General features: G+C 38.2%; 1 protein-coding gene across 1 annotated transcript in view; it reads right to left on the bottom strand.

Annotated features, from left to right (window-relative positions):
* ABCB5 (ATP binding cassette subfamily B member 5) overlaps positions 1 to 12,455 on the bottom strand; it is a 101,867-nt gene that overhangs the window by 2,893 nt on the left and 86,519 nt on the right. Inside the window, 4 exon segments of the mRNA XM_059073986.1 lie at positions 4,720 to 4,926; positions 6,744 to 6,941; positions 9,950 to 9,961; positions 9,963 to 10,107. Coding sequence (XP_058929969.1) covers positions 4,720 to 4,926; positions 6,744 to 6,941; positions 9,950 to 9,961; positions 9,963 to 10,107 — 562 coding nt within the window.

Below are 12,455 nucleotides of genomic sequence, written 5' to 3'. Positions count from 1 at the left end.
TGCTTTCTAGATTGTCCTATTAACTCTGCTTCCCTCCAAGGTTTCACACTGCTTTCTAGTAGCCCTTGCCAGTTGTCTGAGAAATACGTGCCATTGGTACCCAGGCAAGGATGTGTGGATAGATGAGCTCCACTGGGAAAGTGAGTCCAAGTGTACAGGCTTCTAAAGGTGGATCCTGTAGCAGCATTATAGAGAAGATGCAGCACATGACTGATGTGCTGCTATTTATCTTAGTGCCCTGGAGAAGCCTGATTCAATTGCTTTCCCTCCATACCTGGCTGCCTTCAGGAGGTGCCTTTCCAGCAGAGTGGGTTTCGAGAGAGCCTATGATATAACTTTATAACAAATGTGTCTGCTTCATCTCAAAGTTCAGTTTTCAACTTAAAATGCTCAGTTGCTTACTTTATATCAAACAATGGGTATCTGAATTACTAACGCCCAGTAAAAGCATCTTTTCTGAAGTGAATGCTCTACGAAGTAAACAGACTTTAGCTAGCTCCTCTGCGATTTTATCTGGGACTGCCATCACGCTGGGCCTCTTCCTCCTAAAATGCATTTTATTAAAATTGGAATCATAGGGCTACAGATAATCAGGTAAAACTCTGTGGTTCATTTCCACACACTGCAAAGTTCCCATCTAATTAGAGAATTCAATCTTAAGCCAAAAATTGAGAGAGGATTGGGTGGGAATGATAATGGGCTTGTAGCTCTTTCTGCCAGTCCAGCTTAAATTGTATGTGGATTCCTCTCTTATAGCTGAAGAAGATACAATACTAGCTTAGAAATCACTTTGCATCTCTTGGCCTTCTCTGGCTTTCAGGGAGATGTAAGTCTCAATAATGAATTGGTTGAAAATACAATTCAGATGTTTTTGCCTATCATTAAGCAGAACAGATTATAAATGTGACTATATACGTTGTCTCAATAACAACCCCAAAACATTTTTAGACACTTAAACTGAAGGTTTTTGTTTTTTTGTTTGTTTTTAATGAATTATAGGATTTCATTCTTTCCTGTTTAAACTGAAAATCTAAAATTTCTGGCAAACACTGGGATAGTGAGTGCCCTGAAATCACCTGTTTTATGAGACACTCAAGAGGCAATGGCTGTTCAGGGTGAACCTGGGTCTAAATACCAGTTGGATCCTGGAGGGAACATCAGAAAGAGTCTAATCCTAAACCAACTGCATTCTGGAGATTCCCTGCAGGCCCTGGAAAGGAGTTTCTGGGTGGTTCCAGTGGGAGACATGATGTGGCTTGACTGAGAGCTGCCACCGTGTGAAATTGTGGCCACCAGGGGATATCTACACCTGTTGTGTTTCTCCGAGGATCCTCAAGACCAAGTCAGTGTTATATCAACTCATCTTCCAGGCTGATATTTCCAAATGCCTGCAGGTTATCTCCATGGCACATACCATAGATGTGTTACCCTTAGCACGCTCTGAGTTGACGCTCTGCTATTCACCCTCCTGCCTTGATCTGCCAGATAGGTCCATAATCCTTTATCTGAAACCCACAGGGCTATATTTGTTTAAGAATTCTATTGGTTTTTTTACTTTAGAAGAAAATATACTGTAAATTGAACATATTATATATTATTTATATTTAATATGTGATATACATTATTTAACACCCCCAGAAAGGGCTGGGTAGCAACCCGTAATCAAATATATGAATATTTCTGTAGAAATATTTGACAAGTCATTCTAAGTAGGACTAATAAAGATTTCATAAAGCCTCACATCATTTTGGCCACCCAACAAATTGACATCAAACACATGGTCTTTGTGTGTGGAGGGGAGAGGAGGGCATGGAGTTTAAGAACTTTTGGAAATAGGAACTGGCGGAAAGAAAATGTGGTCCTGAATTTCTCTCATCTAGACTGTCGTAATGTACCAGGACTTGCCCCTCTCATGCAGTCTATGCCATTGCCACAGAGACCACAGAGCCTCTTGAATGAGCAAACAAAAGGCTGAGCTTCAAATGCAATTATTTTCTTTAAAAATTTGATCATGTCATTTCTCTGCCTAAAAATGTCTAGCGGTTTCCTATTTCCAAACTTAGCCTGGTAAATCAGAACCTTAGCATTTAGTCCATGTGCATATTTTGTTTGGCTTCTTCTCAATTCCCCAGTTTATGCTTTATGCTCAGAATTTTAAATTTATTTTCCCCCAGATACCTAAAACCCTTTCACATATATGTGTTTCTTCATGAGCTTATTCTGTCTCCTAAGAATGGTGTTGTCCCCTCTCTGCCTAGTGAACTACTCATTCTTCAAAACCCAGTTCAAAGCAACATCCTCTGTGTGGTTTTCTCTGAGCTCCAGTGACACCACCGAGAATGTGAAGGCCAAGATCGAGGATAAAGAAGGCATCCCCCTGATCAGCAGAGGCTCGTCTTTGCAGGCAAACAGCTGGAAGATGGCCGCACTCTTTCTGATTACAGCATCCAGAAAGAGTCGACCCTGCACCTGGTCCTCCATCTGAGGGGTGGCTGATAATTATTCAGTGTTGCATTCATAATGCCCAATCATGGCATCACTCTGCACTCTAGCCATTTGCCCCAATTTAAGATTAGAAGTTACCAGTTTTAGTAATAGCTAAACCTGTTCAAAATGTTAATAAAGGTTTTGTTGCATTTTTTTTTTTTAAAAAAAGGAGACTTTGTCATTCTTTCTTCTGTACTCTCACCATATGCTCTGTGTGTTTTTATTCCAGCAAGCTGCCCAGTATATTATGTACTTTCTTGCTCACTTTCTACAGACAACCTTAAACTAAGTCCTGACAATCCACTTTTATGATATCTTTTACATCCTTTTCCTTGTTTTACTTCACTTTATAATTATTAATTCAGGCCCTCATAACTTAACCCTGGAAATAGCTCCTAAGTGATCTCCCAAATTTCCTATCTTTTCTTCACTCCAAATGGTCATTTTCATTGCTGCTAGACTAGTAGGTCCACTGTCCTATTCCAGAATGATATTTTGGCACCAGATTTCTCTATGGTTGTATATATTTTAGGGGTAACAGTGATATGAAGGTAAACTAAAGTTAAAAACACTGAGAAACAAGCTATTCTTTCTTTTGGAAATAACATCATCTTGATTCTCAAAGTTTATTGTAAAAAGCACACTGAATCTCTGCAGTATGTAGTTTTGGGTAAATCTGAGAAATAGTACAATGAAAAGAATGAAAGATAATAAGCAATTTAAGGACAAAAGTCAAATGGTACAAATATAAAATGGATAGCATTTTACCATATATAAATTAAAGAAAAAAACCTATCAGGAGTATGTGGATAATAATCTGACCCTGAATCAATAACGCAGTGAATGCCTTAGTAAAAAAAGGGAAAGACATAGGGTCACAATATTGATAAAAATGTTACTCCTTCTATTATAGGTAGTAATGAAGAACCATACTGGAGTTAGGGAAATTGTAGTAAAGGCCCATTTATAGTTAGAGGCATCAATTAGTGTGGACAGGAGATGGTGAGGGAAGATCTAGTAGTATAAAAAAGAGTATGGTAACCAGTATACTCCCCCAAAGAACAGGGCACTAGATTAGTTGTTTGATATAATGCTTACTAAACTTTGGCATTTCCTTTTAAAGTGAGCTAGAAAATTACATTATAAAAATTGTTTCCAATCAAAAGTAGGTATCTATATTTTTACTTTATCTATGTGTATATGTAGATTTAAACAGATATGACAAGAATTTGAAGCTGCAATTACAGTGTCTCTATGTGCTACTTCTGGATTTGTATCAATGATTGCTATGCTAAAGGCTTCTCTACCGTTAGTCAAGATTTTTAACTTTTCTGAGATTTTGTGTCGGCCATCACAGCCAATACAGAGAGGTGACAAAAATGGCAGGCATTTACTTAACACTTTAGTGGGAAAAGGAGGCCCTAAACAAGTCAATAAGCACCAGGGTAGTTTTAGACTGTGATGAGCACCCTGAAGACTATGTGATAGGCTGTAAGGGCTGGTGGGGACTCTTTCAAATAAGGTGGCCAAGGAAGGCCTCTGCAAGAGTGACATCTGAAAGATCTTGAAAGTTAAGGACCTGGCTATTCAAAGAGCCAGGAAGGGAGGCCGCAGCTGAAGAAATAGCAAATGTAAATGTCCTGTGGTAGGGAAGAACTTGGCCAATTGATGAGACACAAAGAAATCAGTGTTGCTGGAGGAGAGGGAGCACATGATGAGCAAGGAGCTGGAGAGGTAAGCAGGGCCAGATCATAGAAGGCTTTGCCAGCCACATAAGGAGTTTTGACTTCATTCTTCGTGTAAAGGCATGCCATTAGGAGGTTTTAAGCAGGGAGGGGTATGATTTACTTTATGTTTTTAAAAGATCCTTCCAGTTGCTCTGAGGAAGAATTATAAAGGGGCAAGACTGGAAGCAGGAAGATAGATTAAGAGGCTACTAAGGTTGTCCAGAGGGGGATGATGGTGGTGTAGACATGGCAGAGTATAAATGAATAGAAGGTGTAGAATCACAATGTGAAAATTAATTCAGCGAATATTAATACAGTTTGGTCTTAGAAAAAAGAGTCACACAAAAATCTCAAATTTTGCTTTTTATATCTAACTTTACATTAGATGCTAGCAATAACTAAATTGTATAATCCATGGAGCACATAAAAATAACCACTTAGGCCCAATAAAATACTTGGGCTTACTTGACAGCTTTGTAATTCAAGATTTCAGACATTTTCTTACCTCAGGGAGACTCTCAATAAAAGAGTGGATATTCGCTGCATTTGCTACTTCTTTTATCTCATTCAATGGCACGACATGGCTGTTATCACCATAGACAATGTTCTCAGCAATGCTACAGTTGAATAGCACAGGCTCTTGAGAAACGATTCCTATTTGGGAGCGGAGCCACTGTACATTCAATTCCTTTGTATCCATACCATCAAAGAGCTGCCAAAAGCAGAATGGAAAATGGTAAGTGAAGATCCAACAACTGTATCATGTTACGGTTCACTGTATTCAAACATATACAAATCATAACAAGAAGGTTAGGAATTCAAGCTGTTTCATAGTATAACGTTACCCAGGGAAGGTTCATAAATCATATGTTGTATAGAAGCAGACAGCATGTAACTGACTAAAGTACCGACTCCTAAACTTACTTGACATTTCTAGGAATGGCTATATATTCTAGAGACCTGCTCAGAGTCTAGAATAACATCTGGTGCTCTGTACTGAAGTCAGATGAAAAAATACCAACCTCCACTGCAACAGGACCCCACTTTATTAAAGCCTGGTGAGAGAGTAGGTGCAGATTGATACAGTAGTCCACATGCAGAAATAAGTCATTTTGTACAAAGCCATGTTTATTCACATGGACGTATAACAAAATTCAAGTTACATTTGATGAGCATACCTATTATGTGATGGGGACTCTTCTGACACTGGGGAAACAGTAATAAACAAGACAAAGCTCTTACCCTCCTGTAGCTTATATTCTGGTGGAGAGAGGCAGGCAATAAGCACACAAACAACTCAATAACATCAGAAAAAGAAAGTGTCATGAAGACAAGATAATGGGATAGAGGATGACTAAGGGTGTGGCGAGGATTTGGGAAGGGGGCGAGTGGATGCATTATATTCTATCTAAGGAAGTAGCATTTAGACTGAGACATGAATGATGAGAAGCCATTGGCAAAGAACGTAGAGTAAGAACATTCAAAGCAGAGGAATAGCAAGAACAAAAGTCCAGTGTGTTTAAAGGATATAAAGAAGCCAGTGAGACTGATACACAGTGCACAACGAGGTAGGAGGGATAGGAGAGGAGTTTGGAGAGAGAGGCAGGGCCCAGATCATGAACGACCTTGATTTGATGGTATGGACTCTGGTTTATTGTAATGGTGCTGGGAACTCATTGGAGAGTTTAAAGGAGGGAGTGTGCTATGCTATGTGCAAATAGGTGAATGTCGCCTGATTTTCATACTCATTGTTAACTCACTGTTTTCTCTTGTAACAAGGCAGCCATTTTGGACTGTTCCATTTTGCAAAGAGTCTTTGAGACTCTGTGATGGGGAAAAGACTGTAAATTGCAGCAGAAGGATGACTGACATGACAGTTTTTGACTTTTATGGGCTTATGGGTTTTTGTGGGGGTAGAAGAAGGCAGAACAGGAGATTGTCTTTGTGTGCGTGTAATTTGGTGGTGGTTGTGGGCAGAGGGTAATTGAAAATCTGAATACAAGTTAAAGTAAGAAAAGTGCCAGGTGAGAAAAACAGTCCTTGGAGTTCAAAGGAGGGAGAGGTTGCACTTTTTTGAGATCAGGATGCAGAACTTAACAGAGCTGATTCAAAGAAACTCTAATCATGCCTAAGGTTTTGAGAGTTGGGAGGTGGAGATAGCCAGAGTGAATAGCAGGAAGCCTGAACCAGGGAGGCAGAACAGAGTGACAAAAGAGCCCAGATGTTGATATTACACCCATCTTCCAACACCTGTATTCTTAGAGAATTCCATGGCTTATAAGATCAAAATTTCTGCTCTATAATGGTTGAAGAATCTTTGGAGCTTTGATCTTAGCCTCAAAGTCCTATCCATCATTTCTGTTATTGGTTTGCTTATCCTCTTAGTTAAGGCATAGTTTTTTTTTTTTTTTTTTTTTAACTACTGCACTGTTTGCCCTCCCCAAATCAGCGAGGATGCTTAAGCCCAAGGGAATGTTTAAGAATAGCCCCACTAACCCCCAGATAAGTTGTATTTGAATTCAGTCTTACCACTTGTCCTTTCACTGGGTCATAAAATCTCTGCAGAAGTTGGACAGAAGTGCTTTTCCCACAGCCACTGCTCCCAACAAATGCTACAGTCTTCCCTTTCTCAATGCTGAGGGATAAACTGTGAAGGATTAGAACATCTGCGTGGCATGGATACAAGAAAGAGACTTCTCGGAACTCTATATTCCCTTCACATATGTCCTGTGAAAGAAAGCTGGCAGTGTTTAGAGGATGACTTAGAAAGGCTGTAACAAATTACAGCACACTGGCTGAGTGCTTTCTGAAAATTGTGCATGTTTCCACAACCATTTTAATTTTATTATTTTATTTTTTTTTTTTTTTTTTTTTTTTTTTTTTTTTTTTTTTTTTTTTTTTTTTTTTTTGCGGTATGCGGGCCTCTCACCGCTGTGGCCTCTCCCGCCGCGGAGCACAGGCTCCGGACGCACAGGCCCAGCGGCCATGGCTCACGGGCCCAGCCGCGCCGCGGCATGTGGGATCCTCCCGGACCAGGGCACGAACCCGTGTCTCCTGCATCGGCAGGCGGACTCCCAACCACTGCGCCACCAGGGAAGCCCCTAATTTTATTATTTTAAAAATAAATTTATTTATTTTTGGCTGCATTGGGTCTTTGTTGCTGTGCACGGGCTTTCTCTAGTTGCGGCGAGGGGAGGCTGCTCTTCGTTGCAGTGTGCAGGCTTCTCATTGTGGTGGCTTCTCTTGTTGTGGGCCCTAGAGTGCGCGGCCTTCAGTAGTTGTGGCACATGGACTCAGTAGTTGTGGCTCGCGAGGGTCTAGAGCACAGGCTCAGTAGTTGCTGCGCATGAGCTTAGTTACTTCGCGGCATCTGGGATCTTTCCGGACCAGGGCTCGAACCCGTGTCTCCTGCATTGGCAGGCAGATTCTTAACCATTGCGCCACCAGGGAAGTCCAACCATTTTAATTTTAAATATTGTATTCCTCTCTATAGAGTTGCTGACTGCACATTTGTTTCTGTCACTTCTGTTGAGATTTTTATATCTGTAGTTCTTGTCTTCACTACGGGACTTCACAAAGTTCCTAAAATCACTAGTTTCCTTTGGCTTCAGTGCCCAGTCACAGTGCAATCTGTAGATTAGCTGTTTGACCAGCTGCTGTAAATAAATACATTAAAAAAAATTAGTTTGTGCTTTATAGACATTTATTGCTTAATTCAGCATAGATGGGGTCCTCATCAACTGTACATATAAATGTTATTTTTGTAGGTTGGACCATGTTTTACAGTTATTATACATTATATTTTGAATTCAGATTTATCATTGTTAATTGATCATTTTTTGGCAGTGACACTTGCCTAAAAGTTTATCTTTCTCTCTATGCTTCATTCTCTTTAGTGGTTGGTAATTTGTAAACCAATACTTACGTACACCAGGGATGTTTATAAAAGACTTTCCAGAATGATCACTAAATGATGATTAACTTTCCATTTATATATTTGGTTCATAAGATTTTAGGTTTCTCTGAACTTTATGTTTGCCCTCAATCAACTGCATTTTAAGTAGTCAGGTTTAATAGTCATGCTCAGCATATTCCAAGCCCAGTATATAGGTAGGAGGTGGGGTAGGTGGAGGGGAGGAGTACCAAAAAATGTTTGACAATGAAATTATTCTGTTGTCAAAGGAAAGAAATGTTAGCATGTGGTTGTCTAGAATTAGAAAAAAATACCTGGAAGGATATATGCCAAAATATTAAGTTTAGTAGTAGCTTATTTTTGGCTTATTCAATGCTTTCTGTTTTGCCCACTACAACACATGAATATTATTTGTGAAAAATAATAAGTTTTTAAAAAAACCTCAGGATACTGCTGAATAATGAGAGTGCAATTATTTCTGTGCATGCTCTGGTGCCTTTTGGCAAGGCATAGAGAGATGTTCTAGATTTCTAGACTTAATGCGTTTAAAAATTTATTCCTACTAATTTAAACATTTCATTATGGAATATTTCAAACATCTATAAAAGTAGAGAGAATAATATGTAACGGACTGCTATATGTCTATCTCCCAGCTTCAATAATTATCAATATTTGCCAATTTTGTTTTATCAGACTTTAACTTTTTTAAAGCATAGGGACTGATATTTAGAAGTATTCATATATTAAATAAAATAAAGATTAAATAACAATTTTGTAGTCTTTATAAGGAATATTTCCACATTCTGTGTCTTGTATACAGTTCTATGAGGACATTTATCAATGAGATGCTCAATCCCTCTATTGTAATGTTTAGAAAGAAATGAGTAGTAATATTATTAAATATCTAAATCCTAAGATTAAAAAAGTTTCCGACATACTTCACTTTCCAAAAGACAAGTATAAAATCTTATTTTGACAATAATGTATCTTAGAGTATTCTATTTTGAGAATTTCATGATCTTTTTGTTTCTAACAACCAGCATTTCTTTTAATAATTATGACGTTCTAGTGATAATGTACTATTTTAAGCTGTCATACATATAAATCTACTGTTAAAATTCTAGAGGGAAATACTTTTAAATGAAAATTTTCTTTTAAGTATATACCTAATAGCTATTCTTTTAAATTTAAAATGTCTAGAAAAATTGAATATATGTTTAATGTATAAGACTACTATTGAGAGGCTTATTTTGAAATTATACAATCTTCCTATTACTTCCCTTTTAATAGTCACAGTCTTTTAGAGTATGTGACTAAATATGTGCATGTTTTTTAATATTTAATAATTTAACAAATATAGTTCCCTTTTTCTCTCTTTTGTTTACAGATATATTTTCCAGGAAAAATGGCATCTGAAGTAGCAGGGCACTATTTACTTTGCATATGTTATCAGAGGAAAAAAATGAATAAATCCTAATGCAAATCTTTATCCAAGACTAAAACTTTTGCAGTCTAAGTAAAATCAAATATATAAATCAATCATTTGTTCCAGAATATTCTCATGGCATCAGGCAAATAAATAAACTAGAAGCACATATTTTTAAATATAAAATCTGTACATTTTAGTAACAGAGGTGAAAATTTAAGACAAGACCCCCTTTCTCCCTTTGTAGCCGTAACAATTATTTATGCAAGCTTTTAACTCTTTATAGCACTCTCTTTTGCAGTTAGCAGATAATGCCTTCATTTAAGTCTCTATTTAGAGAGCATGCATATAGACAATTAATAATAAGTGGACATTTAAAATCAGAGTTGTGCTTACGGGTTTTTTTCCGTTCTTGACTATAGCTGTTTATAGTTGGTTTCTTTTTCAACAAAGCAAACAGATGTGCAGCCCCAGATTTGGCTCTCGAATATCCAGGTGCCAAAACAAGTGTTTCTCCAATGGCCACAGCTCCATATGCAACTGCAGTAAAAACTCTATCAAAATATAAAGCATTTGAATCTCAATTAGGTCTGTTTTCAAACAAGAGCTGTAAAAGTGAAGGAAAAATCAGGCACTGGAATATAATCTTTTGGCCCAGACAGTACCATTAATGCCGAAGGCCAACAATGATATCTCTTTTGTAATTTTCTACCACATAGTGATCATCCCTTGCCTTGTACACCAAAATAACCTTTGGAACTCAGGTAATCTTAAAAATTTCTTTTCCAATTAGAAAGATAGCTCAAAGGCTCTAACTAATGAATATAAAACTTCTTAGCATCCTTGATATAAGGCTCATTTGCTTGGAGATTTAACAGAGAATTCAACTAACAATAGGAAGAATGTGTCACCAGTAGTGAGATCTGAATTTACACAGTAGATATGAAGGTTTTTTTTCTTTTTTTTGCATATAATGTAGTTAGAACAGATAACTGATGTCAGATGATTGGTTATCTGTCTGAAGTGCTACATGATTTAAAGAGAGCAAAGCATGGAGATTGTACTTTGTTAAGGTCCTCAAAACAATATCTGACTAAAATATACCTTAGCCAGGCTGGAAGAAGAGCTTTGATCTTTGGTCTGCTATAGATTATGATCTCAGTCTTAAAATATGTTAATTATAAAATGGTAAGTATGCAAATGATGTTTGGAAGCAAACAGATTGTTCACAGAAATGTGGCATATCATGTGGCCATGGTTAAATATTTTCCTCTCATTTTCTTTTTCATTTTAGCCATGAAAACATATTACTAGAATGAAAAATAATGCATCTCAGTGGCAGAGCTAAAGGTATAATTCCGTTTCACTGGCAATATTTAAACATTAGGCAGTAAAAAGACATCACAGAACCCAGTTGTTTGTTTGCTGTGCTGGATCACAGCGAGGTAAACATGCTGGTCTCCTTGTGAATTTCTCCAGACATGGGACCTACTAAGGGGTGGATTTTGATGCAATCTCTTCAGTGACACAGACCTCAGATATTGAATCTTGTTGTCTTTACAAAGGTCAAACACAGTATAAAATATACAAACAACCAGTTTACTGGGATGTGAGATGCTAAAATTTTGTAGCCACTAGTTCTGTGATGTCAAGGCATTTTTAGTACTAATATTTACTAAAATTATTTAGAGCTCAAAATGCCATTCAAAATACTTAATACTCAGCTAAAAATATCAGAAGTGGTTATTGAATTTAGGTTACACATCAGAGGGTTTGTTTTGTTTTGTTTTTTTTAATGCAAGAAAAAAAAAAAAAAAAACCAGGCTGAATCAGACTCCAGCCTCAGTCTGATCCAAGAGTCAGCAGGTAAGATGGGAAGAGAATTGGATTATGAGTCAGGAGACCTGGATTCTAGTCCCACAGGGATGGAGGCTTCTCAGAACAACTAAGAAAATACCATTTTTCTCTGATTTGAGATGTGCCAAAATATCTACCTGTCCTAAAATTTGCATCATTAAAAGTCAATTTAATCATTTGGCATAAATGTACAAAGGCTAATGTCTTTGTTAGGTCTCCCATAAAATGAAATTTACTGAGAAGGGTAGAAGGGAGAACTTGTTTCTGTGAGAGGTAAATGATCCATAGGATGCACAATAGAGCAAGAAGAAAAGTTTTAGTAGAGAAGGGAGAGTACCAGCTAAAAGCCCTGATGCCGTCTTTATTGTGTATATTTTGAGGGGAGGCTAAGTGGGATGGGGGTTAACGTTGATGAGGATTACACTGAGGAACCTAACTTTGTGGTGATGGGACTATCTGGGGGTTGAGTCAGGGACATTAATCTCCTTTTTACTTTTTCCCCAGGTGGGTTCTGTATAAAGAGGACAAAGCTGGTCTGCTATAGAATCTGTCCTAACCTAGTCTGGCCCAGTTAGCTAGAGTGAACTAAGTTGCATTTCACTTCCACTTAGAAAGTATTTATTGAACAATAACCAGTGCTCTAACTCCATGAGAGAGTTAAACCAGATCCTTCAAGTTGGTCCGACCTCCTGGAGGCATCTGAACCAAGAGCTTACTCTAGAGAAATGTTCAGGCTGACTTCCCATGCCAATGTTGGTCTTGGGAATTTCACCCATTTGGGATATACAAAGAGGAATGGTTTGCTATAATGATGAATTTTTTTTTTTTTTTTTCGGTACGCGGGCCTCTCACTGCTGTGGTCTCTCCCGTTGCGGAGCACAGGCTCCGGACGCGCAGGCTCAGCGGCCACGGCCCAAGGGCCCAGCCGCTCTGCGGCATGTGGGATCCTCCCGGACCGGGTCACGGACCCGTGTCCCCTGCATCGGCAGGCGGACTCTCAACCACTGTGCCACCAGGGAAGTCCAGGTTTCTTTTTTTGATTGGA

This window comes from Kogia breviceps, chromosome 9, assembly GCF_026419965.1.
Source record: "Kogia breviceps isolate mKogBre1 chromosome 9, mKogBre1 haplotype 1, whole genome shotgun sequence".
NCBI lineage: Eukaryota > Metazoa > Chordata > Mammalia > Artiodactyla > Physeteridae > Kogia > Kogia breviceps.
The sequence above is the reverse complement of the archived record's forward strand: the minus strand, read 5'-3'. Positions and strand labels throughout refer to the sequence as shown.